Below are 15,917 nucleotides of genomic sequence, written 5' to 3' on the forward strand. Positions count from 1 at the left end.
CTAGATGAAAGATGATGGATGATAGATACAGGATAGCTAGAGAATAGACAGTAGTTAATGAAGATAATAGATAGATCAAAGTCTTAGAGTAGAAGAAGATACATGAAGGATAAAAAATATAGGTCTGTTAGGGATACAGTATATATAGTTAGTTGATCAATGATAGATGGAAATTAAACACAGATAGCAAGAATATAAATGGCGCATATAATGAAAGCACAGGATAGGTATATGATAGATTAAAGACAGAAAATAATAGCTGAAAGATAGAAACAGGTTTGTAAGAGGATAGATTATTGATGTGAAATAAGTGAAAGACAGGATGGCTTGAATATAGTGCATAGCTAGATGATAAGTATAAATCCATGACAGATGTTATATACAGCATAAAATAAAGGCAATATAAAATAAGTGATACATGGTAGATAGAAAGTAGGTGTTATATAGATCAATGGTAGGTACATATATGATAAATACATAGCATATAGAAAATAGTGAGTTAATTTAATAAACATGGACAGATGAGAGAGTTTGGACAGATTTGATAGATAATAAATGATAGGTGATCTGTGAAAGAAATATAGCTTATGATAGAAGAGAGATAATAGGTTGATAGATGGTAGAAGATAAATAATAATATGTATGAAATAACTGATAGACAATAGATGATGGAAAGATAGATGGTATATAGTTGAGAGATGACATATCGAAAATAGATTATAGATGAGAGAAAATGTGATAAATGGAGGATAGAAAGTTGATAGTTGGTTGATATCTCACAGGTAGATGGTCCAGATTGTAGAAGAATGATTACTTGAGAAAATATTGCTCTGGTTTGGTTTTAGATTCCACCTGTACCTGACTGAACAATGAGGCAAACTCGGCAACAATTATTGAAGAGGTAATAATTCATAACTGTTGTAGATGTCAAAGCCTTCTGCCCTGTCCCCTATTTTTATTTCACATCTAGCCAAGCAGACTTTCTGATGAAAGACTGGCTGTCTCTGGAGAAATTTAGTCTCTTTCTTGGGTTTTCCATTCTTCCAGATTCAATTGCATTGGAACACCTACTCTGAATTATTGTTATTAAAGCAGGTGAAAACAGATGTAAAGCCATTACACTCAAGCTAATTTGAGTTTTCTTTAAGTAACTGCTAAACTACAGCTTCAGGCATGGTGTTAGGCGGTGCTGAGGAGATGTAGAAATAAATTGGTCTCTACTTTTAAGAGCCTCACCATCAAGGACAATAACATCAATCTTCATTTCATTGTTTTAAGTAGAAATTAGATGTATATTTTATTGTTCATGTATTATTTATTTCAAAGCCTAGCTCATGCTACTTATCCCAAAACTTACCTCAAATCCTCAATCCTCCTTCGTTCCCATCTGAGTATTGGAATTAAGGCCATTTGATGACAAATTCTGCTACAGTAGTTCTTTTGTGTAATGAAGACACTGGATGCTTAATTAATACAAAGGTCTATTTTCTGTGATCTTATGCCTCTTATTGAGCCATCATATGAAAAATTTGGCTGATCCTTACCCTTTATAAAGCTCAATCTTTACTTTTCTGTTGATTATGCTGTCCTTTAATTGCAGGCAGAGGCAAATATATGAGGATCTTCGCAATTTGCAGAAAAAACTTGAGAAAATAATGGATAAGCTTGGAAATGGACCCTTTAGGCAGAGATTCCAAGCACCAACTGCAAGGCGTCAGGCAACTGTTGCCTCTGACTCTACATCTTCACCTTGTGATCTAAGAGGTTTGACTTAGGCCCATTTCCACCATGTGCCATTTCTGACTTGAGAGCATCACAACCCTCACCATGCTTCAAGGGTCTTAGGGAACAGAGTATTGGTTGGGAGAGACCTTGAAGTACTTTTGGCTATACAGTTTGTTTCTCTCCATTCATATGGCTTAGTTTGGTCTTGCTTTTTGGATTGTTTTATGTTCAATGCATAAAAAAATCCCCAAGTTTTGTGCAAGAATGGAGATTACTAGAAGTATAAATGGAAAATAATAATGTCCATTTATGTGGACCTGTAAGATGATATTTACGTCAATGGGCACAATTAGTTAAGGTCATGAGATGGCTTTATGCTAATTAGCAGAAAATCTAACGCTCCTAATCTTAAGTGAAACAACTATTTTCCTGACCCCATTATTCCTCTAGGAGTTTCTCTGTTTCTATGCCCTCTCTGTAGCTAAACTTCCCAAAATATTTGTTAGGCCTCATGTCCACTCTCTCACATTGAATTAATTCTTCAACCCTCTTCTACCAGTCTATAGCTGCTGCCAATCTTTATTTAACTGCACTGAAGCTATACACCCTATTCTCATTGCCTCTTTAGTGAAGACACTTGAGCTATTCTTCCCCCCAGAATATTCACCAAGGGCCTGCTGTGAGACTCCAGCCCTAAAGTCAGAGTCACAAGGCACAAAGGTTGTATATCTTGAGTCTTTCTCTTTTTCTTCTGTGTAGAGGAGCTAATTATTATGGATGCAAAGCATGGAGATAGGAGGTTGTGTTGCTGAATTCCTTTGATGATTCAGATCAAGGAGGAGGGATGGTAGGGCTGTGAGGAGGAGGAACAGCGGACAAGACCAAGTGTGCTGCTCACTGAGCACACCTGGAGATTAGGAAGCAAAACAGGGACAATTGTTGAGGTTTGAAGATTCTCCAGTGAAAGACCACTGTCCAGAAATGAAAAGAGTACAATTTCAATTTTTAGCTAGGGATTGGCAGTATGAGTCTATGTACAGTTCTTGACTTGGGATATTATGGATCCTGAGTTTTGATAGAACCAAAAGAAAACCAATAACTTGGGTCATTTACAGTTCCATAATTTCTTTCTTTATGAGAATTGGTACTCCACAGTTGGAGTCCTTTTTATAATATTAATTATAACTTTGGTCTGGAAAGATGGCTTAGTGGTTAAATGCACAAGGCATGCAAGCCTGATAACTTGAGTTCTATCCTCAGAACTCACATAAAAATGGAAGGAGAGAACCAAATCCTAAAAGTTGTCTCTGACCTCTGCATATGAGCTATGGAACTTGCCCTCCCCTCACATACATTCCCAAAATAATAAAATACTTCCTAAATTATAAGTTTAAGGAATATAATATTGACTGCTAGTTATCTTAATATAACATCTCTCCTTTCTTTTCTGAACAGGAGTGTTAAATATGAGAAAAAACTTTGGCAAAAATCAAGTTCCTGTCTTCAATTCCTATGAAGAATTTCATAAGACAGTTCTTCAGGTAAGGGTGCTTTTGTTCATTGCTTATTTCACATGTGAATCACTGACAGTGCAAGATGCACTACAGCACTTTTCAAAGTATAGCTGGAAGAGCATATGCTTTCAAATAATACAACAACTGTTATAACGATATATGTTCTTAGATAAAATCCTAAGCCACATGGGGACATATTATGTCCTTTCTAGCACTTTTACTAAGAAGAAATATTGAAATTTGTGTTGAGGCCTCAAATATATCGTTTGAAATCTGTCAATAGTTTTATGAAACCAAATGCATACTTGAACATTATGATGTGTGCTTCTGACAGATGTTAGTAACTTTCCTTCATTATTTTGATTCATGAAAAAAGTGGTTTTTTTTTATTTCAATTGAGGCTAAGGGTGTACTTCACTCACAAAACTTGCCTAGCATATGCAGAATCCTGGATTCAATACCCTGACAATAATAAAAGTAGCAGGAAAGTTTTGACTAACACATAATGATTCTGGGACTTGTCAGTTGCTAACAACTAATTATATGCTACAAATATCTCCTCTCACATGAACCTTTGGCTAATGATACACTCAAACCAGTTAGAAAACCACATAAGTTAATAAGATAATATTTTAAACTAATGGTTCAATTCTTTAATGATTGTTATGATTCAAATTTTCTACTTTTCCTAAGAATTTGTTGATCGCATCACTTTCAATTTTACTGGCATAAAATTGATGATAGTATTTTCTAGTCATATTTGTTATGGCTGAAGCTTCTTTAATGATATCTACTTTTTGTTCTTAAGATTGTTTTGGGGCCTGGAGAGATAGATCAGCAGTTAAGAGCACTGGCTACTCTTGCAGAGGATCTGAGTTTGATTCCCAGTGCCCACATGACAGCTCATAACTGTCTGTAATTCCAGTTTTAGGAGATCTGACACTGTCTTCTGGCCTCTTTGGGCACCAGACATACACATGGTACACAGTCATACATGCAGGAACAAACCACTCATACATATAAAACAAAAATATTTTTAAGAAGATTGTGCTTTTCACTTTGCAAATTACTTTATCAGAGGTTTATTACCAGTATTCTCTCCAAAGAATTTATTTTTTACTTTCTTTTCTAAGGCTCTATTGTATCTTTACATTTTGCTCTTAACTTCCATACTGTCTCTTTATAAATTTGATTATTTAGATATTTATTTATTTCATAAAATAGAACCTTACATTCTTCTTTTCCTGAGTGGCTTATTTCATTCACTAAAATATGTATGTGATCCATTCATGTTGTAGCTGGTGACAGAATTCTCTCTGAAAGCTGATTAATAGTCACTTACATGTTATATGACATTTTGCAGAAACTTTTATCTTTCAGTTGCTTGGAATAAATGTTAATACTTCTCTGTAGCTAAATCAAATGTTGAGTTAGAGAACTATATGAAAACGAGAAGCTTGATGTTAACTTGGTAGTGAAGTGGTGAACATAGTTGTCCTCTAAGAAATGAGGCTTATTTATCTGCAAGTTCAAAATTGGTTCCTCTTTTAATGGCCTCTTGGCTCTATCATTTGTGAGACGGCTTCACAATGGAACTGGCTTCATGTGTAGGAGAGAACAATCATACTGTAAGACAGAAAGCCAGAGAGTGGGGAGATATCAGCAGTTGTCTTCTGTAACAAACACCTGTTTGAATCAACCACAGTCTCCTAAGAACTAAATCAATTACTAATGAAGGCAGTTTCCTCAGTATCCTCACACTACTCTCCTCTTAAAGACTTTATCAACTCTCCCATTGTGCAATGAGGACCAAGCTTCCAATACATGAATGCTTGGAGGACTGACCATATACTGTAGCAGAGCTCTTATTAATAAAAGCAAACCCGGAGCCAGGTATAGGGGTGAATGCTGGAAGAGCAGAGAAATAGAACCAGGCATGGCTAACCTCGCCTTGGTAATTCTTCAGCTGATTTCATTTCCTCAGACTAGAAGCCTATGTGTCCTCATCTGAATAGATCTCAGCTGAACTGCTGGTTAAAAGCCTAAAAGCTTAACAGACTCTGGTTCCTGGTTTTCACACCTTTTATACCTTTCTGCTTCCTGCCATCACTTCCTGGGATTAAAGGCGTGTGTCAGCATGCCTGTTTTTTTCCAGTGTGGCTTTGAACTCACAGAGATCCAGATGGATCTCTGCCTCCAGAATGTGAGGATTAAAGGTGTGTATGCCATCATTTTCTGGCCTCTATGTCTATCTAGTGGCTGTTCTGATCTCTGACCCCAGGTAAGTTAATGAAGGTGCACAATGTGTTGGGGGACACAGTATCACTACCATATCTAAACCACACTAGACTGCTTCAACATTTTGGCTAATGTGAATGTGGATGAACACAGCCATTTGAGGCTCTGCTTTCAACTCTTTCTGATGTTTTCCCAGAAGTAGAAACACTAGAATCTATGGTGTCCTCTAATATTTTGATGTATGGTGTAGTTAGAGTTTTCCTGCCTGGCCCAGTTAGGACAAATCTCTCTTACCCGCCAGTCCCACAGTCACTCAGACCCAACCAAGAAAGCACACAGAAACTTACATTGTTTAGAAACTGTATGGCCGTGGCAGGCTTCTTATCTGCTTCTTCTATCTTAAATTAACCCATTTTTGTTAGTCTATACTTTGCCACATGGCTTGTGGCTTACCAGTGTTTTACATGTTGCTTTTCATGGCGGTGGCTGGCGGTGTTTCTCCCCAGTCTTCTACTTCCCAGAATTCTCTTCTCTCTTGTCCTGCCTATACTTCCTGCCTGGCCACTGTCCAATCAGAACTTTATTTACACAGAGCGATATCCACAGCACTTCCCCTTTTCTTTTTTTTTTTAAGGAAGGTTTTAACTTTTACATAGTACAATTACATATAACAAAACAATTATCAAGCAAGAATTACAGTTATAATATTAAAGAAGATATCCTATCTATCTTATATTTATCAGTCTAAGGTTTTATATCTAACGTATCTTTTATCATAACTGAGGAAATCATAACTATCTAGTCTTCAACCACATCAAAGACCTCAGAAGGATATAATATTACCTGAGAACCGGGATAAGGATGCAAGCAACTTTCGGGAGTCTTGCAGGGTAGACAGAGACAGCTGGCAGCCTGAACAGTCACCTAATTTCCTTTGTAAAGTTGGGGCATTTGTCTTCAGCCCACAGGGCTAGAGTCTCTCGGTCACTTCTCTCAGTGTCCTGTAGAATGTCTGGCAGTTTCCTCTGTGAAGCAGGAACCTGAAGGACCATTTTGTCAAGCAAAGTGTAGTGGTCACCTTTCTATGGGTCCTGTATGCCCAGTTGATCAAGCAGTCCAGGCAAAAACAGTTTCTTGCCCAAATGGCTATTTTTGCCAAGGTGAAGATAAACTCCATATGAAGTGTCTTTAATTACTATCCTCCTCTCTGAAGTAAATTGGTGCTGCCAGGAGCAGACATGTCTCACTGTCCAGAAAGTCTAAATTTTAAAAATATTTTAAATGCCATATTCTGTAGACCTTTGAAATGTTTGAAGATTACCTGTCTATCTGAAATATCTCTGTGTATACCTAGAAGACTTAACTAACATGGCTATGAGTATGATTATCATAGATGACCAGTTATTAATCTATTTTAATTATCCATTACAATTTTAAATGAGCTATATAAACATAATACCTTAAACATGAGTAGAATTATGCACATAGTATAACAAAATTAACTTTAAGTTTGTATCAATAGACTAAAGTCTATACCAATGTAAAACATTTTAAACAAGTTGCTGCTCTTTAGAAGTAAGTTCCTTAATCTACCCTTTTGTCCTATTATATCTATATCCTATCCCCTTTTCTTCTTTAGAAGGAGATCGCATTTATAATCAACCCGATTTAAATAAAAATATTGGTTTTTCTCTGCCCCACACCAGAGGGCTCTTCTGATTTGGGACACAAGAATCTCTTAACCTTTTCTTTTAGCAATATGTCTGGGTTTAGAGAAGGAGTGAGCCAATTCCATCTCCAAAGCCAGCTTGATAATTTTGGGAATGTGGGCGTAGTTTCTCTTACTACTTCCTGCTGGAGGGGGGCGCTGTATCTTATGGGGACACAAAGAAAATTTTAGGATTATGGAGTAGTCCGTGAGGGTAAACCTCTGAGCCAGTTGCCTTGAAACCATTCTGGATGTCAGATCATCTGGGCCATGGTGTCATCGGAGACCTTTCTGGTGGTCTTGGCTGATCAAACCTGATATATCTTAATCTGGAACAAATCCACAGCCTCTGGTTTTCTGTGGAAACAAAAGCAGAGACTTTTTTCCAAAGCAACATATCCTTATATCCAAATTTTGAAGTCAAGGTACCTTTAAAATTTACATATTTGTTTAACTCAACAGCTTTTACGGTCAAATCTTTTTTTGCAGTTAAAAATCCCAAAGAGAAGACAAACCAGATTCTCTGTGTAATATCCATCTTTGTAAGATTGAAACTCCCCTGTGGCTGCTGGCTCCACCCACCTCAGCTTCCCAACATGGCGGTGGTACAGTTTAACGCCAGCTCTGGGCCTGGAGCCATGTGTACCATCAACTATCAGAAGCAGTTCTATCAAAGCAGCGCATAGCACAGAAACCTTTTTTTTTTTAAACTAGCAAAGGCTAAATTCACCATGCAGTAGAGTAAAGTGTCGCTTGTAGATTCATTATTCCCACCACACTGCAGATCAGATGCACAAGCCGGGAATCGCCATAGTAGCTCAAACCAGCAGGGTGCCTTTACCTTGAGAAAGACTACTAGGAAGCTGTTTTTAGCTCCGTTTTAGAATCTTTTTTCTCAGGGTTTAGGTGGAAATTCTTGCCAACACGTTGGACGCCATTTGTAGTTAGAGCTTTCCTGCCTGGCCCAGTTAGGACAAATCTCTCTTACCCGCCAGTCCCACAGTCACTCAGACCCAACCAAGAAAGCACACAGAAACTTACATTGTTTAGAAACTGTATGGCCGTGGCAGGCTTCTTGTTATCTGCTTCTTCTATCTTAAATTAACCCATTTCTGTTAGTCTATACTTTGCCACATGGCTTGTGGCTTACCAGTGTCTTTACATGTTGCTTTTCATGGCAGTGGCTGGCGGTGTCTCTCCCCAGTCTTCTACTTCCCAGAATTCTCTTCTCTCTTGTCCCGCCTATACTTTCCTGCCTGGCCACTGGCCAATCAGAACTTTATTTACACAGAGCGATATCCACAGCAGTATGGCCATACAGTTTTCTACAGCTTCTTCATTTTAATCTCTCAGTGACAATACATAGGGATTCACATTCCTTCACAATCTTCTCAAAGCTTGTAGTCAGAGTCTTGTCTTCAGTTCTAGTTCTTTTCCATTTGAGTTTGCTTTGATTTTTGTTACTGGGCTTGGGTACCAGGGCCTTGAGCATCTGGCAAGTACTGTACCAACATAACCACATGCACAAGCTCTCCAGTGGTGTTCTACCATGCAATTTAACCTCTACTTGATATTTTCTTTTCCTTTATGCTGAAGATAGAAGCTGGGTCCTCATACATGATAAGGAAGTGTTTTGCCAATGAACTATAATCTCAGCTCCTGAATTGATATTTTTATGATAATTTCATTTGAAGACCCTTTGCTTATGTTCACATCTCTGATCTGTTTAGAGTCTTGGGTTTACTCAACATTTTAAAACCCTTGTTATCTATGTTCCTATATTCAGCCCCTTTTTGTGTCTTAAAACTGCAATGTTTTTATTTCATTCTGCATTTTCATGTTTCTATACACTCTTCATTTATAATAGATTGTCCCTCCCTGTGTTTGCTATTTTGTTTTTACCATGAGATCCTTTATTTGTAACTGTTTGTCTGCATGAATTCTGACATCCTGTTTCTTAAAATAATCATTTTATTGCAGAACAGGGCTAATGACTGCTTTGAATGACACATTAGATTGGAGTTGTTGAAGATCACACATGCACTATCTGGATTGTAGGTAGCTCTATTAAAGTGAATGTGGACATCTGATTAGTACTTCCTAAGGTAGCCTATATTTAGTTGTCCTCTTCTTAGAACTGAAACTGAGGCAGGCACAAACATGTCTACATCTCCTTTGAACAATCTTTTGGCATTTCACGTGCTCTTGATGTCACCTTTTGGGGAACCTGGCTTCACATCATGATTTCTGACTTCTTGTACTATCTGTTAACACACCTTTGATTTATTCCCAAGCTCTAAGTCGTCTGTGATGGACAGGTTTCCCAAGTCTCTAACATTCCTTTATGTACTAGTGCCTAGTCTGTGGTATATTGTTTCCCTTACTTTACTATGAGCTTGGTCCTACTATTGAAAGCAAGTTCATTATTTTATTGGCATACATGAATTACATGTAATAGTTTCACTATGACATTTCATACATTTATATAATGTGTTTTGATCAAATTTGCATCCTATTACCCTATCTTGTATCTTCTACTTCTCACTGATCCCTTTCCACCTCCCATCGACTCTACCCTTCTACTATCATACATTGGAGGAAAAGGATTTCATGACACCACACCCTTCCCTGAGAATTAATAGTTAACAGTAGCTAAGGGTGAGCAGATCATGAGGCCCCAGCTCTTCCTAAAGGTCTCTAGGAAATTAATGGTTGTTAAAGGAACAGGAGACATTTTTTTCTACCTGTAGCCACAGTAAATGTACTCAAACACCTACATTGATCCCCTCAGCAAATGCTCCTGTAAGCAGCCCTAAGGAAATTTATAGCATCAAACCTGAAAACATTTTATTGACTAAAAATTCATTTAAGTGTTATTAAAAAGGAAGAATTTGTCTACATATTAAATCCATTGTACAGAAGAAAAGGGATGGCATTAATCATCTTTATAAGTGGATAACAAGACTAGGCACAAATGAAAGTGCCCTTAAAAATTCTTAGCATTTAAAATAAAATATACTTGAAGTGTGACAATCTAGACACAGAATTGAATCTTCCTCCCTTGTACTGGAGAGTTTAGTGTTTGTTGGGTGTACATTAAAATTTGTTTGTCTAAGTGACACATAATTTGATAAATATTTCATGCTCAAGGTTAAGTAGATTCTGTGTAGGAGGCAGAATTACAGATTTTTTTAAATTAAGTTTGTGCTGCTTTATTGACATGTAAGTAATACATATTTTCAGTATTCTGTTAAAATTATTTATGAACTTATAAATAAAGCTATTATTTTATTGTTGTTAAACTATTTGATTATGTTACTATTCTCTTTTGTAGTCATTTGAAAGCATTTCAATTGTACTGAACATAGATGGAAAAATTGTTTTTATATCACAGAATGTCTCACCTCTTCTTGGCCATCGACCAGTAAGTGTTTCCAGCTTTTGGGGAAAAGGGTCATTCTGGTTTTCTCTTGATGGGGTAATGCAATCAAGGGCACTTCCAACGTTTTCTTCTCTCAGGCTCAGTGAAACTGGATTTATGTTGAGGTCTTTGATACACTTGGACTTGAGTTTTGAGTATGGCAATAGATATGCATGTATTGGCACTCTTCTACATGTTGACATCCAGTTATGCCAGCACCATTTGTTAAAGATACTTTCTTTTTTCCATTGTACAGTTTTGGCTTCTTGTCGAAAAACACGTATTCATAGGTGTACAGATTAATGTCAGGGTATTCAATTTCATTCGATTGGACTGCATGTTGGTTTTTATGCCAGTTTCAAGCTGTTTTTATTACTGTTGCTTTATAGTATACCTTGAGACCAGGGATAGTGATGCCTTCAGATGTGGCTTTATTGCACAAGATTGTTTTAGTTATCCAGTGCTTTTTTTTCCCATATGAACTTGAGTATTGTTCTTTCAAAATATGTGAAGAATTGTGTTAGGATTTTGATGGGGATTGCGTTGAATCTGTTGATTACTTTTGGTAAGACTGCCATTTTTACTATGTTGGTTCTACCTATCCATGAGCATGGGAGATCCTTCCATTTTCTGATGTCTTCTTCAATTTCTTTTTTCAAAGACATAAAGTTATTGTCATATAGGTCTTTCGCTGCTTAGTTTGAGTTATCCTAAGGTATTTTGTATTATTTGTGGCTATTGAAAATGGTGATGTTTCTCTGATTTCTTCTCAGCCTGTTTGTCAATTGTATATAGGAGGGCTACTGATTTTTTTTTTTTTTTTAGTTAATCTTGTATCCTGCAACATTATTGAATGTAATTTTTTCCTGGTAGAGTTTTTGGGCTCACTTATGCATACTGTCATATCATCTGCTAGTAACAAAAGTTTGATTTATTCCTTTCTAATTTGTATCCCCTTAATCTCCTTTTGTTGTCTTATTGCTCTAGCTAGATCTTCAAGTACGATATTGAATAATATGAGGAGAATAGACAGCCTTGTCTTGTTCCTGATTTTATTGGAATCACTTTGAGTTTCTCTCCATTTAATTTGGTGTTGTCTGTCAGCTTGCTGTAAATTGCCTTTATTTTATTCAGGCATGTTCCTTGTATTCCTGATCTCTCCAAGACTGTTCCCAGAAAATTTCTCAGGTCCTGCCTGGCCCCACTGTCCATGTGCTGTTTATAAAATAGTCATTCAGAAGCATAATATTAATTACCATATGCACGGCCTATGGAAGACTTATTGATAGCTAGCTATTATAACTTACTTCATTTCTATTAATCTGTAAGATGACACATGGTCTTGGCATTACCAGTCTGCTGGCATCTTGCTTCTCCTGGGGTGGCAGATAGTCTCTCCCTCTCCTCTCCTTTCTTTTAACTGTATATCTGCTTGGATTTCCTGCCTGCCTATAAGCAGCCTTGCCATAGGCCAAGACATCCCATGACACAAGAGCCTATATTCACAGTAGTCTGTGGTATGTTCTTATCTTGGTAAGGCACTTAACTTGAAGTAGTGTTGGATTTTGTTGAAGGCTTTTTTTCAGTATCTAACTATATGACCTTGTGGTTTTTTTTCCCCTCAATTTGTTTGTATAATGGATCACACGGACAGAACTTTAGATCAACAGCTGTAGTGCCTACATGGGGCAGGACTAGGCCCTTGGCATTAGCTAGACAGTGTGTAGCTTGGTCTGTTTAAGGAGCCCCTGACAGTATGATCAGTCAGGGCCTATTATGGTGCATGAGCTGGCATTTTGAGCCATTACCTATGATGGGACACCTTGCAAAGTCCTGGATGCATGGGTAGGGCGTATTCCTACCTCAACTGAATGTACCATGGTATGCTGACTCTCCATGGGCTCCTGTAACTTTTCTGAGGATCAAATGGGAGTTTGGGGGGAGTAAATATAGGGGGAGCTAGGAAAGGCATGAGATAGGTATCTTTGGTTGATAAGTAAAATGAATAAAAAATTTCTTAAAGAAAAAAAGCTATCATACAAAGTAATTGATTTCATTATAGCTCTCTTTCTGTGTCATTTCTTTCTTCTTTTTTAGAAAGATAAAGTAGTATTCTACAGTTCAGGCTGCCCTGATACTCCCTATGTAGCCCAGGTTGGTTTTAGACTCAGGGTATTCCACTTGCCTTAGTGTCCTGCGTCCTGTGATTACAAGAATGAATCTACTTCTAGTTCATTAGCACATTTTGTTTGCATATGACATACCTTATTCTTATTGTACTCCTGAAAATTATAATTCATATAATGTTCATCTTTGAAAATGTTTTCCCTGCAGAAACATTAATTACTTCATATATAATGATTATAAGTAAGAATGTTTCAGTAGCACATTTAGTAGGATGAGTAAAAGTTGGATTTGAGACACTTGTGGTGCAATAAAACGAACAACAATGATGCATAAAATGGAAAATAATTCTTCATCTTGTAGGGAATAATGAAGCTGCACTGTGTGTAAATATTTAGACAGTGTCTGTGAGGAGATTGTTTAATCATTTGTTGGATGTGACAATCAATGGACGTCCAGATTAATCAGAGATAAATTAGTTTGTGTATTTGAATTTTATATTTATAGATGAATGAAGGAAAACATTTTATAGAAAAAAAATAAGTGTTTCTTTATAGTACTGGGGATTGAGCTTTCTCCAACAAAATAAACAAAGGCTAGATTAAAATGAAGAGAGGTCTTTGGACCCAAAAGTGTGAAGAATGTCCATAAGAAAAAGGATTCACATTGAAGAGTGGGGAAGTACGGGGGTTTCCCATCCACACTCAGTTTCTTGGACACCATGGACAAACAGCTGAGATTTTTCCAGGCACATAGTACAGAGGGAAATAACACATGGTAATAATTACAGCATCGGTCGTCTCTGAGATGGCTAGAGGATACTTCAACTGTTTGAGAGAAACATGTACAGAAAAAAAACTGTATCCAGTATAGATTGTAGCAAGCAGTAACTGCTGGAGGGTAATCAACACTGACTGAAGCACAGTAACTATAGCCATAAATGGTCAAAGGCAGAACTAAATTCACTGGTGAAAAGGAGACAGGACAGTATACTATATAATATATTGTATAATAACAGTATCAGTATAGAATGCAAAATCTGTTCTCTCTCCTTCTCTCCAGGAAGATATTGTGGGGAAGACATTATTAAATATTCTTCTTGATGAGGAAAAAGAAGAAATATCTCAGAAGGTCGTTCTTAATATTCCTTTGGCAATGCCAGGTATGTTTAAATGGTTTTATTTTGTTTTAATTTAATTTTGAGGTTTTGAGTGACAAGTAACACTCAGTTGAATTTCTTGCTCTCTCACCCCTTAGTAATTTTTTGAAAAAAACTATTATTCACTCTAGCTGCTGATCATATAGTCATTCAAGTTTATAGCATATAGTATCAAACACTCCTTTCTAACATTTAAAAAAAATCTCTCCTGTGTGGTAGTGGGGAGGAGCAGCTCACGTGCCCTCACCCTCAGATGAGGAGCTAGTGACAGTTGATGGATACTGGGAGAGGTAAGTGGGTTTTCTTCAAGGATGTGGCTCCTGGCAGTCTGACCATGATCTAGTACAGTGTTTCTCAAAATTCGTAATTCTGTGACCCTTTAATACCGTTGCTCATATCATGGTGATCCCAACTTTAAAATGATTTTCATTGCTATTCCATAGCTCTAGTTTTTCTAATGTTATGAATTGTATTATAAATGTCTGTTTTCTGATGGTCTTAGATGACCCCTATGAAAGGGTCATTTGTCCCCCAAAGGAGGTACTGCCCATGTGTTAAGGACGACTCCTGTAGTGAATGTTTGTATTAAGAAGTGTATGGGCAGCACAAATTGGAATTGTGTGGGATTTTGTGCATTAAGTTGGGAAAGAATTAGTGGGGATGTGTAATTGGTTCAAGGAGGGCCTGGTGGAGTGGGATATGGACATGATCAAAATATACCACATGCATATATGAAATTCTCAAATAACTAATAAAAATTATTTATTGAAAAGTCATCCCCAGACCTGTCTTTTTCTTTTCCCTAAACCCTAATTACAGCAGTATTTTTCTAATTGTGGTGTAGTCATATTTCTAAACAGTCTTATTAAATAAGAAACACAGAGCCAAATACAGGGATGAAAGCCATAGAGATCAGAGAAATAGGAATAGCTACCAATTAACCTTAGCTCAACATGCCACTGTTGCTTCCCAAGAGAACCTGCTTCTGTCTGTTTATCCTGTGCCTTTATTGCCTTATTGTTCTGCCTTCTCATTTGCTCTTAGCCCAGCCAACTCACTGCCTGCTCACTGCATGCCTGTACAGATCTCCAGTTTTCTATGTTTGGTACTGGGATTAAAGGGGTGTGTCACAATGTTGGCTGTGGCCTTTATCTCACAGAGACTCTGCCTGCCTTATGATTAGATTAAGGGCATGTACTACCACCTGACATTGATTTATGGCTGGCTATGACCTCTGATCTTCAGGCAAACTTTATTTATTAACATATGAATGGAATATCACCAAATTTCAGCACAAATAAAATATCAACACATTGCAGTAGTGCTATATAAATACCAGTGTGATCTATTCTGGATGGTACCCTATTCTATAAAGGTGAGTACCATCATTCATGGATAGAGTATTATATTCTTTAAAATGTTGTCCTATACATGGTGTGGTGGTGCACACCTTTAATGCCAGTACTCAGGAGGCAGAGGCAGATCTCTGTGAGTTCAAGGCCAGCCTGGTCTACAGAGAGAGTTTGAGGACAGCCAGGGCTAGATGGAGAAACCCTTGCCCAACCAAAAAAAATGTTGTTTTGACTAAATAAGATTTTCATCGACTGAAATAATCCCTCTGACTATACAACTTTATTTGTTTCTTGCTCTCTTTAGTTGGCAGCCTTATTGAATTTTGCTGCTATGTAAGAAAAGGACATGCCGGCCGGGAAGCTCAGGATACATATGATTACAGAGACATATACGAAGTCAGGGATACTTATGAGTATGTAAAATTCATCTTGTACCTGCAGGATTCTTATGATGGTAAGCAACCCAGCCCCAGCCCATGATTTTTAAATGATGTTCAAGAGTGGTGTATTCCTAATTGCTAGCATACACGTTCTTGTATTATTGGTATATACAAAGTCTTTGATACCCCTACACTGACAATTTCTGGCTACACCTATTAGGCATTAAAAAAATAGTGAAATTTATAAGTTATGGTCATAGAGAAACATGGTGGATTAGATTGATAAAGAACGGCTG

The 15,917-nt window shown here is 37.2% G+C and overlaps 1 protein-coding gene across 1 annotated transcript in view; it reads left to right on the forward strand.

Moving 5' to 3' along the window:
- Window positions 1–847: 847 nt before the first annotated feature.
- LOC118574673 (circadian clock protein PASD1-like) overlaps window positions 848–15,917 on the forward strand; it is a 30,722-nt gene continuing 15,652 nt past the window's right edge. Inside the window, exons 1-6 of the mRNA XM_036175598.1 lie at window positions 848–901; window positions 1,601–1,764; window positions 3,181–3,266; window positions 10,520–10,609; window positions 13,793–13,892; window positions 15,546–15,695. Coding sequence (XP_036031491.1) covers window positions 870–901; window positions 1,601–1,764; window positions 3,181–3,266; window positions 10,520–10,609; window positions 13,793–13,892; window positions 15,546–15,695 — 622 coding nt within the window. The 5' untranslated portion in view covers window positions 848–869. The remainder of the gene's footprint in view (window positions 902–1,600; window positions 1,765–3,180; window positions 3,267–10,519; window positions 10,610–13,792; window positions 13,893–15,545; window positions 15,696–15,917) is intronic.

This window comes from Onychomys torridus, chromosome X (genome assembly GCF_903995425.1).
Source record: "Onychomys torridus chromosome X, mOncTor1.1, whole genome shotgun sequence".
Taxonomy (NCBI): domain Eukaryota; kingdom Metazoa; phylum Chordata; class Mammalia; order Rodentia; family Cricetidae; genus Onychomys; species Onychomys torridus.